Raw genomic sequence first — 25,053 nt, 5'->3', positions numbered from 1 at the left:
GGGACAAAAGTTTACTCTCTACTTAAAAAAGTCAACTCTCCTTTGAAATGAAATCGCCAGCTTGGGAAATGCACAGTGTCTCACCCTAAAGTGCTTTCTGAAATTTATAGAATGCAAATCAATTATTACAAAATGTTTGTCATGAGGACACCCTATTCTACACCCTATTCTCTTCGTCAGGAATCTCAGGACCCATATGTATGCTGCACACAGTGTCTGTATATTTTTTTAATAAACATCTAATATAAACATTTCCTTAAAAAGCATTTTCGTTTTGTCTCCTAGGATTCTTTTCCAAATAATTTTGAAGAACAGTACCTTCCAGCAATTGAAGAAACATTTCAGCAGCTCAGCGGACTAAATGGGTGCGGATTCATACTGGGAGATTGAGCACACCGTGCATGTTCAAACAATGCTGGCTGTATATAGCCATTGATGTTCAATGGGTGGAAAAAAATATTGTGATCAAGCCCAGGCCTCTAGTGAAGGCAGTGAAAAAGGCAGAAAATACAACTCGACTGGTAAATTTAACCATGTTGTTGTGAAATAAGTATTTTTTTAAAGTTATTACGCTAATAGCCTGGCTAACTTTTCCCTGCTCCAATGGATTCTGCATTCACAGTGAACAGTGATTCTGACCAAGTCCAGTGCTTTTTTCAGGAGCTCAGTGAATGACGTGCTGTCATTCACATGTTGTTCGATATTAACTGGATCCAAGATGGTTGGTGCAGTTGAAACCAAGACTCAGAGCTGTCCCTTATTGAGAGAGTTTATTGACTTTGTTCAGGCTCACAGCTCTCCTCTCTCAGGTCCAGTGTCCTAGCTATCCTCTATCTATAATCGTTTGTATGAATAAATAAATTATTGAAGAGAAAACACAATTAACAAATTAAAGTAATAGCCCCTCAAAGAGGCACTGTAATAAAAAATTAAAGAAAACTTGTCAAACTTAATAAAGATGACATTGTGAGGGCTGATGAAGCACTCCAGCCCAACCCTTATTTATACTCTCGAGTACCTTGTGGGTAAGTGAACAAGTAAATAAATTAATCAAAATGAGGTTTTGGAGTCAACAATGCTTCTCTGCTGCCCAACCCTTATTCATACTATTTTAAGAAAACAATAATCAATAACTTAAACAAAAATGACATGGGTGATACAACCCTTGGTGGGGCATTGTAGCTCAAATAAAACATCAAAAGGAAACTCAAACCATTAAAGGAAAATGGAATTCCCAGGGTTGATGATGCACCCCAGCCCCCACTGCACCCATAAGTCAAGAAAGAACATAAGAACATAAGAAATAGGAGCAGGAGTAGGCCATCTAGCCCTTCAAGCCTGCCCCGCCATTCAATAAGATCATGGCTGATCTGAAGTGGATCAGTTCCACTTTCCCGCTTTCTCCCCATAACCCTTAATTCCCTTGTCTGTCAAAAACCTATCTACCCATGACTTAAATATATTTAGCGAGGTAGCCTCCACCACTTCAACGGGCAGAGAATTCCAGAGATTCACCACCCTTTGAGTGAAGAAGTTCCTCCTCAACTCCGATCTAAACTGCACCCCCCCTTATCTTGAGGCTGTGCCCTCTAGTCCTGCTATCCTTTCTAAGCGGAAAGAATCTCTCTACCTCTACCCTATCCATCCTTTTCATTATCTTATACGTCTCTATAAGATCCCCCCACATCCTTCTAAACTCCAACGAGTACAGACCCAGTCTATTTAGTCTCTCTTCATAGTCCAACCCCCCCATCTCCGGTATCAGCCTAGTGAACCTCCTCTGCACTCCCTCCAAGGCCACAATATCCTTGCGCAAATGCGGTGACCAAAACTGCACACAGTACTCCAGCTGCGGCCTCACCAGTGCCCTGTACAGTTGCAGCAAAACCTCCCTGCTTTTATATTCTATCCCCCTTGCTATAAAGGCCAGCATTCCATTCGCCTTCTTGATCACCTGCTGCACCTGCAGACTGGGTTTTTGCGACTTATGCACAAGGACCCCCAGGTCCCCCTGCACCGTAGCATGCTGTAGCTTTTCGCCCTTTAAAGAGTAATCCCTCCTACTATTATTTCTGACAAAGCGGATAGCCTCACACTTGCTGACATTGTACTCCATCTGCCAGGTCCTCGCCCATTCGCTCAGCCTATCCAGATCCCTCTGCAGACTTTCCAAACCGTCCGCGCAATTTGCTTTTCCACTCATCTTCGTGTCATCAGCAAATTTCGTCACCCTACACTCAGCCCCCTCCTCCAGATCATCTATATAAATGGTAAATAGCTGAGGCCCCAGCACCGATCCCTGCAGCACTCCACTAGTCACCAACCGCCAATCAGAACAGCACCCACTGATACCAAAAAATACCAAACCATTGATACCAAGAAAGGCCTAAAGTATGCCAGTGGTCACATTGTATTCCATCTCAAGGGCCACTTGGTAGTGAATGAACTACCCCTATTTTGATGTACTCAAAGTGCTTCATTAAACAATGCCCTTTATCCATGTATGCTAACAATATGATTAACATACCATTAACACGTGAAGTTCACTCCTCACTGGCTTGTGCTTTAAATAATGTGCTGCATTCAGTAGAAATGGAGATGCAGGCTAGCATATGCTCAGTCACATTAAACCCAACCATCATGTCAACTGTATATCAACTGGATAGACTTCATATTCATAGAATCATAGAGTTCCTACAGTACAGAAAGACGCCATTTGGTCCATCGAGTCAGTACCGACCACAATCCCACCCAGGCCCCATTCCTGCAATCCCACACATTTACCCTGCTGATTTTCCTGACACTAGGTTCAATTTAGCATGGTGAATCAACATAACCTATACATCTTTGGATTGTGGGAGGAAACCGGAGGAAACCCATGCAGATATGGGGAGAAAGTGCAAACTTCACACAGATAGTGACCGGAGGCCGGAATTGAACTTGGGTCCCTGGCGCTGTGAGTCAGTACTGCTAACCACTGTGTCACCTGTATTTGGATGATGATCATTAACTGGCTTAAATGTGTATGGTAAATGTTAGGTCTGCGAACATATCACCCACAGACGAAAGGGAGCAGCTCTTCCAGACTGCCAGAAGAAGTGTTAATGAACAAATTGTTAAGACGGGTAATTAATATTTCCATTTTACTTTACCAGCTAAAGAGGAAAGAAAAATTGGTAGAACTCTCAAGTTAGAGATTTTAATTCACAATATTATATGAGGGAGCCACCAAGAATGGGCAAAATCTGGAGAATGGGTGTTAGGATAAAAGGAACAATGACATAAGTAGAGGTTGGCATATTGATACATATTGCTCAGCAGCACTAGAAATCAATACAGTTAGAAATTCTCAGTTCACTATTTTAGCTACCAAAACATTCAACTGAGCTTCACATTTATTCACTGTATACATATATATATAAAGCACTCTGAAAAGGTACAGAGAGTAAAAGATTTATGTTGATGACAGCATTTTTCTTTCTTTCATTCACTTTATGTGCAGCTGCTCCTTGAGTCAGAGGCATCCAGTCATCACTATCATTGAGACACTATGAGTTGACTTGCCCAGGACTTGTTTTATTGAAGATGCTGTCCTGATCTGTGATTTTCCAGGTGAGCGCCATTAGGTGTACTGAGGATGACAAGGTGCAATTTGGAACAGTGGCTGAATGCAACAGCAGCGAGGATTTGGATGAATGCCAATTGACTGTTCGCCCGAGATCTCGGCTGATATAAAACTTTGAGTGGCTGAGTCAAACAGACCACAGAAAGTTCTGGTTTCAATCCTGAGCTTGTGTTGAACATATGATCTGTGCAATGTTGGTCATGGGGATGCTAGCAAAGACTCAACAACCTTGACTTGAGAAGGGAAAAACTGCTCATCTGCCAAGTTGAGTGAGGATTGGAGAAGATTCAGTGATACCTTTGCACAACTGAAGTCTCACAAACATTCACTCTCGAGGCTCACAAATGGAGAATGGTTACATGGTCAAGTTACTAAAGGACAGACACCAACAGGGATCAGTGTTTTTAAGGGTAAAAGGAGGAAATTGATTAAGAGAACGCAGTAATGACAATAAATTTGTGGAAAAGAAAGATGGCTGCCATTTTCCCTGTTTGACATCAATGTCCTGGTGAGATCAGCATCTTTTCCCATTTTATTCACACAATTAATCAACCCATCACTTTGGAATGATTCCTAATATTTGAAATTATCACTATTACATTCCACTGCATTGGTTCTGAAGAACTTTTATTGTTTTTTGACATCAGTCAGTTTGAAAGTCTATCTTTTACCCTCTAGTTGGGAGTGTGTGCTTCCAAGTTCACTTTTAAATACTTTTAAGAGTAAAGTGATAACATTTCACAACATAGTTGCCTGGTTAGTAAGGGCTCTTACCTTGCTTCTTAATGACCTCCTTCAGCAGCTTCTCCATAGCTTCGCCTTGGGCAATGTCAATTGGAAGCTCCCCCTCACTGTTCACAGCAGCAACATTGGCTCGCTGTTTAATTAGATACCTAAAGGAGAAGAAAGCAGGCACATTCAGATTCAACAGGTTAACAGCTAACCGCCTGCCTAAACTCTGGGCATTTCCCTGGGTTTGGCTTGAACTAAACCTTGGTTGGGTTCAGTCACATCACATACTGGTCACAAACCAGCTTTTTGAGAGCTTTGTTAAGCTGCTGTTAAGTGATCATAGAATCACAAAATCCTACAGTGTAGAAGGAGGCCATTCGGCCCATCGAGTTTGTACCGACCACAATCCCACTCAGGCCCTATCCCCATAACCCCATGCATTTACCCTACTTAGTCTCCTGACACTAAGAAAATTTAGAATGGCCAATTCACCTAATCTGCATATCTTTCAACTGTGGGAAGAAACCGGAGCACCCAGAGGAAACCCAGACAGGGAGAATGTGCAAACTCCACACAGACAGTGACCCAAGCTGGGAACCCAGGTCCCTGGCGCTGAAAGGCAGCAGTGCTAACCACTGTGCCAGAGTGTCAGATCAAGTCCAAGATGGGGTGTGATGCCTTATCTTATCAGCTTGAATCTTGTTTGTCTCACTTAGGGGACCTTAAATTGGATTCAATTAGATTTTGAATTTGATTTTTGGAGCAAGCAATGAATGGATTTGGGTTTGCCCGGTCCATTCTGAGCATTGGCTTTAGAACATTAAGAATGGAAGGATGAAAAAGTTTAGCTGCATCTGAGATTTAACAACAGATTTTATTGCCAAGTAATTGATATCACAGAGAGGCTGCTCTGACATTTCAACTCAACATTCCCAAACAAAAATAATCCCAAATACATCCCCACCTATTTACCAAGGTTCTGATAGCTGGTGAATTTTTACAAGGTTCCGACACTATCAGTTCCCTCTTTACTAGGCACAGTTCTTATACTTCACTGAGGCCACAGCATTCAAACAGCTTAATATTGATGACAGGCTGAAACCACAAAGGCTGACGTATCTGAACTTTCTTTCAAAATATATCGAAGTGATGTCAGCAATAAAAGGAGCACCAAATATATTGCTGTGGGAGAGCTGCATCCGTGAGATTCTGCTATTCCAGTTAGATTGCGTTCTTGTGATGGATGCAATGCAATACTACATTGCAGGATTCAATAGCTGTGAAGCATCACTGCTCCTCACTAACAGACATCCATCTACAGAGGCAATAGGGAAGATGCCCAATACAGCAGCCATTGCAGAGTTTAGATCAGGTTGAAGGGGGAGGGCAGGAATGAACCTCAGCCAGATTCTCATTACGACCTCTGTAGAGACCGTTAACTTTTAAAAAAGTTCAAACTTCCAGTTAATAGCTGATAAGATAGCGCTACAAGAGATCACAATTGAAGACATTTACCAGAAGTGTGACCGACTAAACAATATATTTAAAGTACACTTCTGCTTTAATCCACAGAACTGAATTCTCCCTTTGACTTTTAATACAACTGAAAAGAAGAACAAAGAAAGTTACAGCACAGGAACAGGCCCTTTGGCCCTCCAAGCCTGCACCGACCATACCGCCCGAATTAACTAAAACCCCCTACCCTTCCAGGGATAATATCCCTCTATTTCCCATCCTATCCATGTATTTGTCAAGACGCCCCTTAACCCACTTCCACTACGTTCCCCAGCAACGAGTTCCAGGTACCCACCACTCTGTGTGTAAAAAATTTACCTCATACATCGCCTTTAAACCTTGCCCCTCGGACCATAAACCTGTGCTCCCTAGTAACTGACTTTTCCATCCTGGGAAAAAGCTTCTGACTATTCACTCTGCCCGTGCCTCTCATAATCTTGTAGACTTCTATCAGGTCACCCCTCAACCTCTGTCGCTCCAGTAAGAACACACTAAATTTCTCCAACCTCTCCTCATAGCTAATGCCCTCCATACCAGGAAACATCCTGGTAAATCTTTTTTATACCCTCTCCAAAGCCCCCACATCCATTTGGTAGTGCAGTGACCAAAACTGAACACGATATTCCAAGTGCAACCTAACTAAGGTTCTATAATGCTGCAATATGACTTGCCAATTTTTAAACTCAATACCCCGGCCGATGAAGGCAAGCATGCATACGCCTTCTTGACTACCTTCTCCAACTGCATTGCCACCTTCAGTGACCAATGTACCTGCACACCCAGATCCTTTTGCCTATCAATACTCTTAAGGATTCTGCCATTTATTGTATATTTCCTATCTGTATTAGACCTTCCAAAATGCACTACCTCACATTTGTCCAGATTAAACTCCATCTGCCATCTCTCCGCCCAAGTCTCCAACTGATTTATATCCTGTCGCATCCTCATCGCTATCCAAATGTGGATAGCCATGAGGACCATCAGAGGATACAGCTTCATAGTTACACTTTACACTGTCTTTTAAGTAGCTATTGGATTTTCACCAAACACAATCTAAAGTGATTGTTCTCTCCTGAGGATTTATTATTTTATGTCCCTTTTCCAGTCTGGAAACTTTTAATCCCAGAACCATTTTTTTTTGAGGGTTTTTTCCTAGAGATTCCTACCAACAGATAAAGCTAGGTGAATCTTTCACTCTAATTTAAACCTTCATGAATTTTGTCTTTTCAATAAAGGCACAAGTTCCCATTCGCATTCCTGCACAGTGAAGTATACAGGTTTATGGTCTCCAACTGCTCTCTCTCCCGGAGACTGGCAGACTAGCTATATCTGAGAATTTCAGGATTTTCTGAACTTCCCCACTCAAAGCTCATCCTCATTGCAATATGAATCACATCGGTCATGTATCCATGTAGAAATGCTAATTAAATATCCTTTCAAGCCAAAGTCTCTTCTTTCTTCAAAATAAATGGACAGTTTAAAGCATAATTGTTTACAACCAGACATTCTTGACATCTTTGTTGGGCTTTAGAAACTAGATGTTGCTGCCATTGTCTCCAAACATGAACACCTTATACCTTCTTCCCAGAGAACAATCTGGGCCTCCCTTTAAGCCATGTCACCCTGACTTTCTAACAAACTAATGGCCAGGGCATGTGAACTCTTTCATTTTACCTGAACCTAAAAATAAAGTCCCAAAACAGGACGGTCGCACAGTGGCCTCACAGCGCCAGGGACCCGGGCTCAATTCTGGCCTCAGATCACTGTCTGTGTGCAGTTTGCACTTTCTCCCCACGTCTCCATGGGTTTCCTCCAGGTGCTCCAGTTTCCTCCTACAGTTAAAAGATATTAAGTTGATGGGCCACGCTAAATTGATCTTTAGTGTCAGGGTAAATGTGTGGGGTTACGGCAATAGGGCCTGGGTGGGGTTGTGGTCAGTACAGACCTGATGGGTTGAATGGCCTCCTTCTGCACTGTAGAGATTCTATGAAGCATAACCATCTTATAAAACCTCACAATTGCAACATAGGACAAAAAGGTATGGTTAGAAAGCAACCACAATACAGCAATGCTAAAGGATTAGAAAAATATTAATAAAACAGCAATTCATAAAGACAAACAAAAGGATAACTGCCCGACCTACAGGCTGGTGAACTAGACAACTGTAAAAGGCAAATATCTGATAATTTCCGGTTTGTGTGTGTGTTTGTGTGGGTGGGGGGGTGCAGGGAGAGAGAGAGAGAGAGAGAGAGAGAGAGAGAGAGGGAGGGGAGGAGGAGGAAGGGGGAGGGGGAGGGGAAAGAAGAAGAGAATAAAACACTTCAAGAAAGATGGCTCAATGTGGGAGGGTCAGTGGGAAGAAAGTTCATGACAAACCTAACTCTTTGAGAAGATTACAGACCCAGAAAATAGATGGCATCTATCTCCTGGGTCTGTTATCTTGTCAAAGATACATCCATGTGCCCAGTTAATACTGTCATGTGGAGACCTGGCCCAACTCCTGCGCTATTGCTGCTATAAATGGAATTTACAGGAATCCTCAGATGTGGCTGGAAGCAATGTTCCATTGTTTTAATTTACAGGACATAAACTTGGGTATAAGACTTTGTGCAACTGTGAAACAGATGACACTAAATTACCCTTTAATGTTTAAAGCAAATAAACACTATTCCTGGAGGCAGCCTTTTGAAATATTAAAAAATTCATTCCGTAATGACAGACAGTGGTTTTGAACAGAATTGATTAAGTTTCTTTTTGGTTAGCTAAAACAAAAACTGTAATCAATATCAAACGAAGGTTTGAAAGTATTGGAAATGCATCAAAGAGTTCCCAAAGTCATTTTTCTTTTACTGAGAGCCATGCCTCCAGACAACGAGAAAATTAACGATACACCTAGAATTTCTATTACAATACTTCTGGTTTTTTATGCTTACATATGAGTGAAGGAATATTCGGACATCTACAGCTAATGTTACAAGTATGTAGTCACACTGCACTTTCAAAGCAATTCCTTGTTTTGGAGTTTTTGAAGCTCCCAGCCAACTATTGCTTATTTGGTCTTGGGTTTATGAGCCAAAGCTGAATACTGGGAGACATGAGGTTAACTGAATGCCTATTCTGGTGCTCAAAGACCCTCTGACGGTGTAACAATGAGAATGTATCAGTTTCAATGCACTCGCTGTATCCACACTCACTGTGTGATCTCCATGAACCCACAGGAAGCTGCTGCATGTAAAGCTGTCCAGCCTTCATTGTCAGGCTGGTTAACATTCGCCCCATGTTCCAGCAGGAAAGTGACCATGTCCAGGTTTTCGTCGATGCAGGCCTGTTAGAGAGAAGACAATAATCAGCGAACAGTCTTGCATTGCTGCTCCCCACACAATACCATCCCTCTTACTCCAACAGAGTCAGCGTCAAACTAATGAAATTAATTATTCAATAATCTCCAGCAGCACTATTCATTTTGATTTGCAGGATACATAAGAAAAGATATACAAGAGGAAAGACTCAATATATTAAAAAACAGAAAATGATGGACAAGTTCAACAGGTCAGACAGCATCTATTGACAGAGAAATAGGGTTAATGTTTTTCACTCTCTCTCCCCAATTTGTTTCTCCCTCCATCCCGCTCCCCGTGTCTTGCTCTTTCTCAGTCCCTCAGTGTGTGTATTTCTACTTTCTCAGATCTCACTGAGGTTCTAGTTGATCCCAGTTCCCTCAGGCTCACAATCTGCAATTAAGCAGTATGTTTCTAATGCTGGGGAGACCAGCAGGACTGAGACAGCACAGGTTTTATTGTTAAGCCACAGTAGCCCTAGGTGGACCATATCCTTGAGTTGCCAGCAGCAGGTATACTTGGTAGGTGAATGTCATTCTGGTCCAGCAGAGTAGCAGAACAGAACCAGGACCTCATTTACAGTTTAAATTTAGGCAGCACACCTTTGGAATTGGGATCAGGAATCAGGAGAGCTGGAAATGCATGGAGATTTGAAACACAATTTTAAAAGTGGCTTACAGCTTTACCAACTGCGGGACTATGAGGAAGCAGCTGAAGGCAGATCGTATGATGAATCCTCCAGGAATATATTCATACATTTAACCAGAGTTGGCAACCCCATTTGTGCAAGGCAGAGACTGGGAAGAGGGAGTAAATAGGGAACAGCATTGTCTGGTAGCCAGAAATCTGCAATTTCAGCATGACAAACAAGAAGTTTACATACAAATATTCCATTATAAATCCTAATATAAAATGTTTACCCAAAGCAGCTATATGGTAGGGATAATGTTGTAGCCACTATATTACTATATTCTACTATATTACATTGACTTTTAATTCCTCCATTACCCCTTACTCTGCTAAAGACGCTGATTATTGTTATGATGAAACTTCACTGACAGAGGCACCCTTTTGTACCCCACAAATTGATAATGTTCACATGCAACTCTAGCTCAGTACAAGGGGAAATCTGGATCGTCCAACACAACTCTGCAAGTCACTTTGTTTGAAAGGCAAGTGAACTGTTACGGTAGAAATCCTATAGAAGTGATGAGGTACATGTTTGCATAGCTTGATGGAGGAGATCGGGAGGGGTGGTGTGGCGAAGGGAAACATACTGGGGTGGAGAAGGGGAGAACTGACTCAGAGATACTGCTATTGAACTGTAAAAGCAACAAGGAAGTCCACAAATTATGAGCGGTAACCAAGGCAATCAACAAAGCAAACATAAACCCCTTTATCAGGAAGCTCCATCTGAACAGGATCCCCAAAATAGATATGCATCTGGAAAAATCTCAACAATTCCATTTTCTTCAAGTGGCTGTGAGTGTGCCTTTGTCTGTCTGTTTTTTTGAGTGCGGGTGGAGAGCAGGGCTGGGAGGGAAACAGTATCAGCCTCCTCACTGAAAGAGTGGCAATGGTGTCAACAGGATCGCTGAAACAACAGGCTCCCTACAGCCGGAAACACAATGAGCTCAGCAGTGAGGGCCAGTCCAAGTGAAAGGGAGAGCAAGCTCTTAAGAGTTTTAAAGCTGTCTTCACCGGTTGGCTTCAGAAATTAATGTACCAGTACACCAAGCACTTAGGAAAGCAAATGATATGTTAGCCTTTGTTGCAAGGCAGCACAACTACAAAGGTAAGGAACATTTGCGGGCATGACGTAAGGCTTTGGTGAGATCACACTGGAGTACTGCACACCGTTTTGGTCTCCTTACCCAAGGGGGAGAGGATATACAAGCCATAGAGGGGCTGCAACGAAAGATCAGTAGGTTCATTCCTCAGGCAAGAGGGCTGTCCTAAGAGGAGAAATTAAACAGAATGGATCCGTATTCCCTGCAGGTTAGGACAGGTGACCTCACTGAAATGTATAAAATTATTGAAGGGTTTGTGTGAATCGTTTGTTTCCTCTGGTTAGAGATTCCAGAACTAATGCTCATAGTCTCAGAATCAAGGGTCAGCCAGTTAAATATGAGAAAAGGAGGAATTTCTTTCCTCAGAGATTTGTTAAGCTATTCAGTTATTTACTTACAATTAGTAAGTTTAACGTCTGTTGTAGGTAAAATGTTAGAATCCGCCATCAAGGAGGAAATAGCGAGGCATCTTGAGGGGAATTGCTTGATAGAGCAGACGCAGCACGATTTCGTTAAGGGGAAGTCGTATCTGACAAATTTATTGGCATTCTATGAGGATGTGTCTAGGGCGGTGGATAGAGGAGAGCCGGTGGATGTGGTCTTTCCTGATTTTCAGAAGGCGTTTGACAAGGTACCTCACAAGAGGTTATTGCAGAAGGTAAGGGGGCATGGAGTTGGGGGTAGGGTGTTAGCGTGGATAGAGGATTGGTTGTCAAATAGGAGGCAGAGAGTGGGGGTCAATGGGTGCTATTCGGATTGGCGGTTGGTGACTAGTGGAGTGCCTCAGGGGTCGGTGCTGGGGCCTCAGCTATTTACCATTTATATACATGATCTGGAGGAGGGAACCGAGTGTATGGTGTCGAAATTTGCTGATGACACCAAGATTGGGGGAACGGCAAATTGCGCGGAGGGTATGGAGAGTCTGCAGAAGGCTGGGCGAATGGGCCAGGAAATGGCAAATGGAATTTAATGTTGGCAAGTGTGAGGTGGTCCACTTTGGTAGGAATAATGGTAGGAAGGACTATTTCTTACGTGACGAAAAACTGCAGCAGGCAACGGTGCAGAGGGACCTCGGGGTCCTTGTGCATGAGTCGCAAAAACCCAGCCTGCAGGTGCAGCAGGTGGTCAGGAAGGGGATGCTGACCTTCATAGCGAAGGGGATTGAATATAAAAGTAGGGAGGTCTTGCTGCAGCTGTATAGGGTGTTGGTGAGGCCGCAGCTGGAGTACTGTGTGCAGTTTTGGTCGCTGCACTTCCGCAAGGATATTTTGGCCTTGGAGGGAGTGCAGAGGAGGTTTACTAGGCTGATGCCGGAGTTGAGGGGGTTGAGCTATGAGGAGAGGCTGAATAAACTAGGCTTGTACTCGTTAGAGTTTAGAAGAATGAGGGGAGATCTTATTGAGACGTATAAGATGATGAATGGGATGGATAGGATAGAGGTGGAGAGACTCTTCCCGCTCAGGAAGGACAGTAGGACTAGGGGGCACAGCCTCAAGATAAAGGGGGGGCGGTTTAGAACGGAGTTGAGGAGGAACTTCTTCACTCAAAGGGTGGTGAATCTCTGGAATTCTCTGCCCGTTGAGGTGGTGGAGGCTGCCTCGCTAAATATTTTTAAGACGCGGGTTGATGGGTTTTTGATAAGCGAGGGGATTAAGGGTTATGGGGAGAGGGCGGGAATGTGGAACTGAGCCACGACAGATCAGCCATGATCTTATTGAATGGCGGGGCAGGCTCGAAGGGCTGGATGGCCTACTCCTGCTCCTATTTCTTATGTTCTTAATTAATTGTCAGTCACCATCAACTGGTCTATCTCCATAGTGACGCCTCTATCAATCAGTATCCTCTTACCATCCAATCAGCACTCTCCTCTCATACAGTCTAATTTGTTGCTTTCCCTTACATTGTGAATTGTCATCATGAGTTCAAAATGAAAAGCTTCAACAAAAAAATATTTTTTTTTCAATAATACAGGAGAAATTCTCTTCATCTCACCTCAGTTTCATTTGCCAATTACCTTAACCCTACATCCTATGGTCATCAATACTTCTGCCACTGGAAACGATTTACTTCATCAAAAAAGCTTTCACTAATTTTAACACTTTTATTAAATCTCCCCTCAACCTTCTCTGTTCTAAGGAGAACACTCCCAGCATCTACATTTTTTTTCAAATCTGGTCCATTTCTCCCAAATCTTCTCTGCATCCTCTCTAAGGCCTTGACGTCGTTGCTAAATTGGACTGCCCAGAACTAGACACATTACTCCATCTGGGGCCTAGCCCGTGATTTATAAAGGTTTTGCATAGCCTCCTTGCTTTTGTACTGTTTGCCTCAGTTTATAGAGGCAACATTCTGTCCATTTTTAAGCCATTTCATTTATGTTGCTGGCTTCAAGGATATACAGATGTAAATCCCCAGGTCTCCAATTGAAATCATACATTTCCGTTTTCATTGCTTCTCTTCATTCCTCTTATTGAAATGAATTCCTTCACAGTTCTCTGCATTAAATCTCCAGCTGTTGCCGAAATGCATCCTGGACAAGGCCTGCAGGAACATTGCAGTTTGGGCAGATAGAGATTTCAGAACTTGGCAACCTCGAGAAGACTGTTCAAACATTACTTAAGAGGAATATCAGGATAAAAATCAATTCTGCTCAGAATCTCTAATGCAGCAAGAATCTGTGTCTTCTCTACAGGAAAGGCAGACATGATAATCATTCCATCATCTGTCCTGTGTCTGCCCATTCCACTACTCTGTTTATATCCTCCTTAAGTTTGTTACTATCCTCTTAATATTATTCTATTTCTCGAGTTCTGTGCTATCTGTAAACTTTATAGCCATGCCCTTTGTACTCAAGTCCAGGTCATTTCTGTGTATCAAAAATAGTGAGCTCAAAACCGACCTCTGGAGGAAACACTGTATGCTTCTCTTCAATCTTTTTCCCTTCAATCTTTTTGTTTCCTATTCAAATTTGCATCCACACTGTCACTATCCCTTTAGCCCTATGGGCTTGAATGTTTTCAATAAAGCAATTAGATTATACTTTCTGAAAGTCTTTGAAAGTCTATATATACACACATCAACCATATCACCCTGATCAACCCTCTTAATTCAATACAAGAACTCAAATCGGGGGAAATGAAAAATGGAGAGAAAACAGGTAAGGTTTATTGGGCCATCTCAAGACAGAAAGAGAAAGACAGAGAACAAGCCACAGAGCTAGCAGCAGCCATATCATTAGTCTCTGATAATGGGAGAAGTGGAAATGCAGTAATCCAGAATCAGACAGTACAGGCCAACACGTGTGACTGCAAAAGGTCATTCATGTGAGATGGATTGAATCCCTGAAGGGGCTTAAGATCACATACAACGCTGAAGCCCAGATTAATTGAAGATTTTGAAAGGTGCAGATGATGAGAAGAATGGTGAGAAATTCATTCTCAAAATGATGGAATTATATGGAATATAATGCAGAAAAATGTGAAGTTATCCACTTTAGGAGGAAAAACAGAAATGTAAAGTATTGCTTCAGTGGTAAGAGATTAGGAAGATGTATAGACCACAGCTGGAATATTCTGGACAGTTTTGGTCTCCTTACCCAAAGAAATAATATTCTTGTCATAGAAGAAGTGAAACAAAGGTTCATCAGACTGTTTCCTGTGGATGGCGGGATGTCATATGTAGAGAGGTTGAGGAGCCTGGTGACCTTGTATTCTCCAGACTTTACAAGAATGAGAGGTGATCTCATTGAAGCATTTAAAATTCTTACAATGCCCAACAAGGGAGATACAGGAAGCATGTTTGTTCTGGTGGGGGGTCTTGAATTAAGGCACACAGGTAGGCCATTTAGGACTGAGATGAGGAAGAATTTCTTCAGAGGGTGATGAATCTTCAGAATTCTCAATCTGAGAGGACTCTGGAGATTCAGTCACTGACTTTATCGATGAAGGTGATTCACAAACTACTAGATATTCAGGATATCAAGGAATATGGAGATAGTACCAGAAAACAGTGTTGACTTAGATCAACCATTATCTAGCTGAATAGTTGAGGAGCCTACCGCTGCTTCTATTTCCAATGTTCTCCAAATATGGACCAAAAGCTCAGCATTGATCAGATGGGCAGGGGAACACGCAGATGGAATGTTTCAGGATCAGCGGGAGGTCCTGAGGTAAGGGTGCACATGCACAACATTATCCCTCGATGCAATCCCTACCATAGATAATTCAATCTGAGGCAAAACCGGATGAGTCCACATAGAAGGCAAGTAATGAACTTTACGCAAAGATGAGGAAAAGTCACACTCCACAGTCTTAAATAAATGCACTTAAGTGAAGGGGTTACTGAGGTACGTAAAATATTAAATGGGAAGTAGATTAATTAATCCAGAATATTACTTTGAGGTAATAAGCAAATTCAAAATGGTTCTTGGAAAAAAAATCTTCACTCAAAAAAGTTGATACAGTATATGTTTGGAACACTCTACCAGATAATGTGGAGGAATTTGAAGCAATAGAGGAGTTCAAGGTGCCAGTGAACATTCAGCTGAATGAACTAGAAGAGCCGGACAAGCTTGATGGGAAAAATGGCCTTTCTTTATCCTTGTCTTTAATATTGCACCATTATGTCTGCCAGAAAATAAGAAGAACTGTCCAAGAAAGGCAAGAGGAATGCAATGATGGAGCGAAGTCATTTATCTCAATTTCCTCATTTAAATGTTAGATCTCAGCTATGGCTGTGTACAATCAGTGCCCAGCTTTGCTAGGGCCAGGCAAGGCCTTTGAAACTCAGAGACTCAGTCAACCAAGAGGGAAGCGATTTGTAGTCCCCTAATGGCATTTTGTGGAATTGGTTAGAGACATCAAACAGCTTTTTCCTGATCTCATTCCTTATAGCTGTTGCAATGCCACCATTCTACAGCAATGCAGTCTGTGCATCTTCCCTCCTCTGATAGGTTCACCAGCAGAAGCTCAAACTCCTTCAAGAGCCAAAGCATGTTATACTGTACTCATCCAGGATAAGGCAGGTCAATGGTATATTTATCAGAGGAGCAGAAGTCTGCATTGACCTCTATGTAGCCATTATATGAGGAATTCACAGTCTAGCATCCCCCAGTTTACAAACTTGCATGTGGCAACAGTTCGAAGGAGAAATGCAGCATGTGATTTAGGGAAAAAAATCGCCACAGATAAAAATCAGCTCCACTCTCTGACTTTCATGAAAAAGGAGGACTCTGGAGATTCAGTCATTGACTTTATCCATGAAGGAGATTCACAAACTTCTAGATTTTCAGGATATCAAGGAATCATTGGAAAGTTTCAGAGATTGGAAACCTTTGACCAATAAAACAAATAAGCTTTTCAAAGAAACAGCCAATCTGAAAGATTAAAGTCCTAGATTCTACTTAGCAGGAGAGGGTCATTCAGCCCATAGAGCCTGCACTGACAACAATCCAGGCCCTATCCCCGTATTTACCCTACTAATCCCCCTAAGGGGCAATTTAGCATGGCCAATCAACCTGACCTGTACATTTCCTTTATCAAAAAATCAAAAATATCAAAATTCTTAGTGCCAATGCCTCCAAATTAAAGCTCCCAAAAAGACATATTTCATATCGAAATTGGTGTTCAAGTTAAATTTTAGAAATTTATGGACAACCAGCTCAAAAGCCAGGCTACTCAGTCCCAAACAACTGGCTGACAGCCTTACCTCCCATGATTGTGGTGTCTGCAGCTCTGGGACAAGTTAATATCCCAGGCCCGCGGCTGAAAGTCAGTCATTCTCTCTGTCACACTTATCTCTGCCTCGAGTACATCACAGGAATATGTCAATACAGAGAAAATCCTGGCCAATCCATCAATGAAGGAAGGAATGGAACACTTCAGGACATATACCTCACAAGAGCAGCTGACAGGAGCTTGTACAACATTAATAACTAAAAACAGTACAAATTAGTTATATATAGAACTGAAGGGTCGTGGGATCCAGGATTTTTCCCACAAGTGCCCTCTGGCCTACTAAATCAAGAATAACAAATGTTTTTGGCTAGGTTTCCATCAAGTCACTGGATCAACAAGAAAACCCCTTTACTCACTGGTTCTGACATTAAACCACATCCCTTCAATTCTATGGTGTCCATTTCTCAGTTAACTAACCACTGTTTGACCACAGTCTGTCATTGCGGCCACCACATCCTGCCTTCCTGACAATCATTTTTGCAACTAGAGGGCACGGAAGTCTCCGGTTCCTGAAGCAGTGTTGCAAACTGTGAGTAAATGTATTCCTGGAGGTTTCATCACATGACTTGTGCCCACGCTCCAGCCATTAGTTGGCCAACACACCCATCCTTGTGGCATACAGCCTTCCTACACCAATTGGAATGCAAAGAAGACTCATTATCCAACTGGATGATGCCAGGCTGTCAGCATTTCTTTTTCCCCTATTTTCAATGTTTTGATATCTGGGAAAGAGAAATATTTAAAGAAAATGATAAAATTATATATTTTTTTAATGTTCTGATGATTTTTCCCCAGGGTTGTATATGGCAGTACCCTAGAACATAGAACATTACAGCGCAGTATAGGTCCTTCAGCCCTCGATGTTGCGCCGACCTGTGAAACCAATCTAAAGCCCATCTAACCCACACTATTCCAAATCATCTATACTGGATTGGGCTTCAATTCTTGGAGACTCCAGGCTAATCCGGGAGGAGTGGCAACCCGATTCCTGCAAACTTACCACCCAGATTCTTTCCAACCAGGGAAAAGGAAAAAAAACTAAAAAAGAAGCTTGGCGCTAATGACTAATGCAAGAAGCTAAGGAAAGTGGAGAAACCATCCGCCTCAGCATTCATTGCTGCTCCAACACACATGGCGAGTTCCACTCCACACAATTAATCATGAGGGAAGGTTAGTACAAGTAAGCAGCTTAGCAGATTTTGCTGAAAAAGTGCTATATAGATGCAAGCTGTCGTTGTACAAACCCCCTAAGACTCTCCCCGCACCCCTAAATGTAAGCATGCAAAACTGCAGAATCAGATCTCCATGAGGTTGTTTCATTGGAAAACAATCAGATTCAAGCAGCAATCATCGCCAAGTTTATTTATTAGTGTCATAAGTAGGCTTACATTAACACTGCAATGAAGTTACTGTGAAAATCCCCTGGTTGCCACATTCCAGCATCCGTTTGGGTACACTGAGGAAGAATTTAGCGTGGCCAATGCACCTAACCAGCCTATGTTAAAATATTTTAAAAATCCACTCTACATGATACTCCTGCTCCTTCACACCTCCGGGCTCAGTCTCCCACAAGCTAAAGCACTCATTCTAACCTCAAGACATTGCAATGCTTTACATTCTGTTCTATGTGCAAAGGGTTGACAATGTAAAGCATTAAAAAGAGGTAAAGCTGACTGGAGGGAGAGGGGGGGATGGGGAGATGGACAAATTCAATCTGTCACCGTGTGGCCCCTATTTAAATCAGCATTATCATGAAGCTGCCTCCCATCGGAGGGCTCTGGTTTTGCTTTCTCCAATGTGGATGATAGAAAATGGCACAGAAGACTGATTCTGTGCAGCAAATGATTTTGAACTTGATGTGACCTGCGCGGCTCGCTAGAAATATTAGTCTCAGCGTAGGCCCCCAAGCAGGCAAGAGCCCTCCTCCGAGGGGAAAAAAATGCGCAACAAATGGAAAAGAAACTAATTCCTTCGAGCGAACTGGCTGCAGTGACTTGGAAAGCGTTCACATCAGACTGGAAAGGAATGCATTGCAGGGAAAATTAGACATTGTGCACCAGCTGGGATACGAACACTGCCAACCAGCACTAACCTCCTTCTTCAAGTCTTTTCCTGCAGCCAATCACCTCCAAGACATATCCAAAAAAGACACAGCTTTCTTCTCCTCCACCATTCTGGTTAGTGCCCCACGTTAAATACACCCCCCTCCACCCCTTATATCCTCTCCATGCTCCAGATAGTGCGCACAACTCTATCTTGCTGACCCTGAACACTGCTCTTCCTTTCTCTCTATGTTCTTGACGGGCCTTTCAGCTAACGCTCCACATTCCTTCCTTCCCCCTAGGTCCACATGTCCTTCCATCTCCCCACACTCCCCTTTTGCCACTGCCGCTATTGTTGAACGCTGCAGCTTCATTTCAACACTGCAGTGCTTGGAGAGTTGCCAAAATGGAGTCTGGAATAAATTATCTGTGACTGGACTGCAAGCTGGCTGAGCATCACAATGCCAAGCAGCCCTCTTTACTTACTGCAGTTTGCTTCAAGATTGACCCACTCACTTGAATTCAGACAAAAACAAAATTGGCAAAATCAACTTACAGCAGACCCCAGTTGATGTCAAATTGTTCATAATCGGGGAAAAAAATTGACATAACCAGCAAAATAAGTTGGAAGAAGCAATTATGACTCCTTGGAAAGATTAAATGCATCCATCCATCTAACCTTACATGGGGATGACGTACATCCTAAGCTATGTCCCTTGCACCTTCACACTCAGGGAGCTTCCTCAAGTTGTGCACACATGCTGCAGACTGCTCAAGGTGTGTCCTGCATCAATGCAGCTTGTTAATGTATTTATATCTTAAAGGATTCTTGGTATCAAAATGAGGAACAACAACAGTTGCACATATACTGTTGCAAATGTAGCCTGCTGGCACTGATACTTCCTGACCTTAATAGGTTTGATCATCAAATGAGAATCAAGAGCTGATTATGTTAAATTAATCTAACCTAGCGGTGGTACAGTGGCACAGTGGTTAGCATTGCTGCCTCACAGCTCCATGGACCTGGGTTCGATTCCTGGGTTAGGTCATTGTCTGCGTGGAGTTTGAACATTGTTCCTTTGTCTGCGTGGGTTTCCTCCCAGTCCAAAGATGTGCAGGTTAGGTGCAATGGCAATGCTAAATTGACCTTTAGTGTCCTGGGATGTGTTGGTTAGACAGATTAGCATAGCAAATATGTGGGGTTACAGGGGTAGGGTCTAAGTGGGATTGTTGTCGGTGGTGACTTGATGGGCTGAATAGCTGTCTCCTGCACTCTAGGGTTTCTATGATTCTCCCATAGTAGTCCAAAAGACATGTTAGTTAGGTGTATTGGCCGTGATAAATTCTCCCTCAGTGTACCTGAACAGTGCCAGATTGTGGCAACTAGGGGATTTTCACAGTAATTTCTTTGCAGTGTTAATGTAAGCCTACTTGTGACACTAATAAATAAGCTTAAAAACTTAACACACGAAGGCTGAACCACACCACTCTCAATTCAGACAGGGTTGGTCCTGAATATCCAGGATCTGACAATGAAAACTCTTACCCCAAAACCCTGCAAGTCCTTTTGCTGACACTGCAATTTTGGGCTACTTATGTCAATGAGTTCTTCTTCTTAATGAGAGAAACTCCAAGGTCCTATTTGAGCAGGATGGCTAAAATCAATGGAAAATATTACAAATGCTGGAAATCTCAAATAAAGATAGAAAATTTTGCCAATTGCTCCTGAATTATAAAGTTGTCTGTTCTCTCCACAATGCTGAGACACTTCCAGAATTTTCCATTTTTCTTGCAAAGAATGATAGTTCAGTTACCTTGGCAATCTCACTCCATCCTAGTCAGACACTTCAGCTGCTAGCTAGGGGTAGCGAGTTAATGTTGCACAGATTGCTCTGTGCACATTATAAAGGAAGCAATTGTAAGAAGGACTGGATGGCTGTTTTGTCATTGCCCTCAGAAAACTATTCTCCATTATTACATCCTGTATTCCCACTGTTCAAGTAGCTCAGACACAGGAAAGTAATAATGTCTAAGGTCAAAATGCTCAATGCACGAGACCAGGTCAAAAATTTGGGACAGTTCCAAGAGTTCAATTTGTTGTCTCTCTTTTCCAGATAAACCATAAAACAGACAGAATTCATTCTCTGCATAGAGGGGAAATCCTGAAATACAAAGCTACAGAGAGAGGAAAGATTCATGGACCAAATTGCTCTGAAAACTCTATGTGCTATTCAATGTTGGCCTTCTTTTGACTGGTACAATCCGCACATCAGTACAGCGGGTATTATAACTAAACTGGCAAAGGCATTGTACCCATTGCACAACAGGAATGAGTTACTGCTAGTGATTATCTCCCTGCTTGTGGCTTTACAGAGTTATCTTTCTTAGACATTCTGAATCACTTTGCTCCACTGTTGGATTTCATGATATTGGCAAACTTCAGTTTCTTTCTGACTTTCACTTGGAACAGGAGGAGGAATTTGAATGATCGGAGATTTATCATCTCTCCCTTTGTCAGATTTCCTCTTTCAAGCCAATGACCTTCAATGACAGGGATGGAGTCTCTCATCAACCTTCATTGGATATGTGAACACATCCAGTCTCGTTACAACTTTTCCTCATCACTTCAGTGGTTTTCACCGTGATTGTCAATGACCAACAATGAACTCTCTAAGTTTCATAAAAGCAAAATACTGCAGACGCTGGAATCGGAAACAAAAGCAGAAAATGCTGGAAAATCTCAGCAGGTCTGACAGCACCTGTGGAGAGAGAATAGAACAAACTTTTTGAGTCTGGATGACCCCTCAACTAAGTTTCATGCCTGGTGTATCATGACTCTTCACTTTGTTTTGTTTTTCTTAATAAAATAGCCAAAACCTTGGCTAAAACTAAACCTTGTCCTAGTAAAGTGTTAAACACTAACCTGTAAGATGAACAACCTGCTGTAAACTGTGGGGTTACTCTGTAGAACAGCAAATTGTCTAGCCTGTGTTGGAGAAATATGGAAATTGCTGTCCAGTTTGTTACCTAGCAAATACTTCTGCAAAGGCCTCTTCACAATCTGTAGACTTCATTCTGCAGCATCATTCAATGCTGGGTGATATGGTGGCATGAGAGTCTGTTTGACAATCTTACTTTGACATATTTCAAATTCTTCGGATGTAAACTGTGGGTCATTATTTGAACGCCAATTGGAAACTCAAATTGCAAACCAACTTCTCAAAACCTTGATAGTTTGAGCATTTGTGGTACTGGACACAATCGACCTGCTTTGGCTACTGTTCAATAAAATTCCACAACAAAGGAATCAACATACGTTCATTCCCACAGTTTTCTTACGTTTGATATGAATGTAATGAAAGGAACCTTGCTTGGATCATTCTTCACTCTGAGACACACCACAACATTATCCCAACTACTTTTGGTTACAAAAGTTAGCTCCTTGCTGCTGTTTTCATACGGACTGTCCTTGTGTGTTCTTGATGAAGTTCCTTTAACAGTCTCTCTCTAAAGTTTGTGCAATAATGACTCTTATACCCCATAGGAGACAGTCCTGATCTACACTCAGTTCATCTGAACATGTGAAACATTCTTGCAATTTCTCACACATGTTAGGCCATCCATTCATGATATAATTGAGCACTTTACTGAGCACCACATCCTTGCAAATTTCTTCATTATTTCTCTTGCAGGCACTGGCACGTCATTTACGCATGTGAAGCAATTTACAGGTGACTCGATGGCTAAAAATGATTGGTCTTCAAATTCAAAAGAACACCTGCATTTGTAGAATTTGCTGATTTAATACTGAGCTTTCAAAATCAACACCCATTTCTGAAGTTGTGCTGTCACTACAGACGGTACTCCTTTCATTGAACCAAATATGATTGCACCGGCTTTGTGATCAGTTAACAAAGTGGATTTCTGACTATGCAAGTATTTGTGGAATTTAGTAGTCCCACAACATATGATTGTGAATGCCCCTTTTGAGTAACTTTGCTCTGGTTTTATTAAGGTCCATGAAGCTTATGCTTAGACTTCTCCACATGTCTTCCATTAAGATAGTGCCACACTTAAGACCTGTGGTAAGGCATTGCATATGAAAATCAATTGTTGCTTCGGATCATAGTGGGTCAAATCGGAAACTATAGTCAGTTCTTTCTTCATTTATTCAAATGCTTCCTGACACTCCATGAACCACTCCCAACCTATTTCAGCAGTTGATGCAATGGAGCAAATGTATTAGCCAAGTTGGGGGTAAACTAGGAAGAATACACAATAATTTCTGTGAACGTTCTAAGTTCTTTTTTATTAATTGGTCTCTATTTTCAAAATACCATGAACCTACTCCTGCACTGGATGGATATCTTCATCATCATGACCCAGATGTCACATTTGGCACCATGAGGCAATACTTGTGCTTTTTAGCTTTGGTGCCATGTTTGAAGTTGATCTCAAATGCTATTGAACCTTACAATGTGCTCTTTTTGTCATACTGCTCATTCAAATGCCATATAAGAAGCATACTCCTTCGCTAACATTGTTGCCAATTTTGCACTGAGTAAGACAAACTCATGCCGCAGACAGCCAGTGTTGAACTAACTTCATTTACACCTACCCAATACTGAGGGCAATAAAGAAAATTGTAACATAGTACAGAAATAAGAATTGGGCATTTTCTACAACAGACAACCAACTCCTTGTCTTTTTCTGAGATAAAACACAGAACAGTACAGCACAGGAACAGGCCCTTCAGCCCAGGATGTTGTGCCAAACATGACACCAAATTGAACTGATCCCTCTGCCTGCCCATGGTCTATACCACTCTATTCCTCTGTTATTCATGGGTTTATCCAAAAGTCCCTTGAATGCCATTAAAGGAACCATCGGATACAATGCATCGCTCTCAATAGCCTGATGTGCTGGCATTTAAAAAATAGCTTCACAATGACCCAAGGAAAGTTGACCAGTAACACTGTAATAAGCTACCATTACAGATAGGCCCGACATCTCCTGGAGCATCTCTGCAGAGAAAGTCACAGTGCCACAATCTCAGTGAGCATACCAATGTTGATGCTGTGCTGCTGTGATGGCCAATGTGGCATTCGCAGTGATCTCTCAGTAATGAAGCGGCATTTTAATTCCAGCACCCTATGAGTGCACACAGCTAAGTGACTAGAAGGAATAATTGCACTGTATTATCGCCTTCCTAAAGAGGAGCTTAGTGAATCAGGAAAGGCAGTTGGGGAGAAGAGGCTCAATGAACACACTGCATTACCAGTTTGCAAGCTCAAACCTCACTCCCAAATCTCGACTATGCAACTGTGGCCAACAGTTCAATGCAGTATTGAAAGACTGCTGCATTATCGGATCTGTCATCTTTCCCATTTGAAGTACAGGAAGAGGATTCTCCTGCTTTCCTGGTCAATATTTATTTAAAAAAATAACTAAAAGTCTAATTTGATCATTATTTCATTGCTGTTTGTGAGACACTGCAGTGCACAAACTGACTGCCACATTTCTGACATTACAACTGTTGGGTCAATTTGTGGGATAAGGCACTTTGGATCATCCCCAGGTCATGAAAGGCATTATTAATAAGTGTGAGTCTTTGTTTGTATGAATATCACTTAGTCAGACCCTGCAGGCCATCTGATAGAAAACTTGCTGCCTCTAGCTGTGTTTGTGTTTCAAGCATGGGGCAACTAATCATAGCACATTGATGCTGACAAGGATACAATTCTCATCATCAGGATGTTTCGGTAATTAAAACAACCTGGGCCAAAGATGTATCTTTCAACCAATATCAGGGGTTCTCTTACTTTAAGCCTCTAAGAACAGCCCCAGGTCACAGTGCACACTTGTTTTGACCACCTCTTGCCTCTCCTCCACCTGCAGAACACCAGATGAACAGCCACACTGTTGTCTGAAAACATCAGCAAAGTAAGACAAAGGAGGAAGTGACAAGTTATTGTTTCATCTATTGTCTACATGTTTGAAGATACACTGACAGCAGCCAGAGATCCATGGAAGCCAGCGATCAACACAGAATTGATCCAACTGTAACGCATTATCCCAGCAATATTCCCACACTATAACCCATTGTCCCAGTGACACTCACACACTATACCCACTGTCCTAGTGACACTCATACACTGTAACCCACTTTCCCAGTAACACTCACACTGTAACCCACTGTCCCAGTGACACTCCCACACTATAACCCACTGTCCTAGTGACACTCATACACTGTAACCCACTATCCCAGTGACACTC

At 42.2% G+C, this 25,053-nt stretch overlaps 1 protein-coding gene across 9 annotated transcripts in view; it reads right to left on the bottom strand.

Moving 5' to 3' along the window:
* Positions 1-25,053, bottom strand: part of LOC145343915 (protein phosphatase 1 regulatory subunit 12A-like) — a 186,615-nt gene that overhangs the window by 99,415 nt on the left and 62,147 nt on the right. For all 9 annotated transcript variants that reach the window (XR_013886820.1, XM_080190438.1, XM_080190440.1 and 6 more), the window contains exons 2-3: positions 9,067-9,197; positions 4,400-4,518 (exon numbers count right to left, since the gene is read on the bottom strand). Coding sequence is in view for 8 of the 9 variants with exons in the window: in XM_080190438.1 (XP_080046564.1) it covers positions 4,400-4,518; positions 9,067-9,197 (250 nt within the window). In the remaining variant the exon portion in view is untranslated. The remainder of the gene's footprint in view (positions 1-4,399; positions 4,519-9,066; positions 9,198-25,053) is intronic.

Source organism: Carcharhinus amblyrhynchos, chromosome 6, assembly GCF_965287045.1.
Source record: "Carcharhinus amblyrhynchos chromosome 6, sCarAmb.v2.hapA, whole genome shotgun sequence".
In the NCBI taxonomy this organism is placed as follows: domain Eukaryota; kingdom Metazoa; phylum Chordata; class Chondrichthyes; order Carcharhiniformes; family Carcharhinidae; genus Carcharhinus; species Carcharhinus amblyrhynchos.
This window is presented reverse-complemented; position numbering and strand designations above follow the sequence as displayed.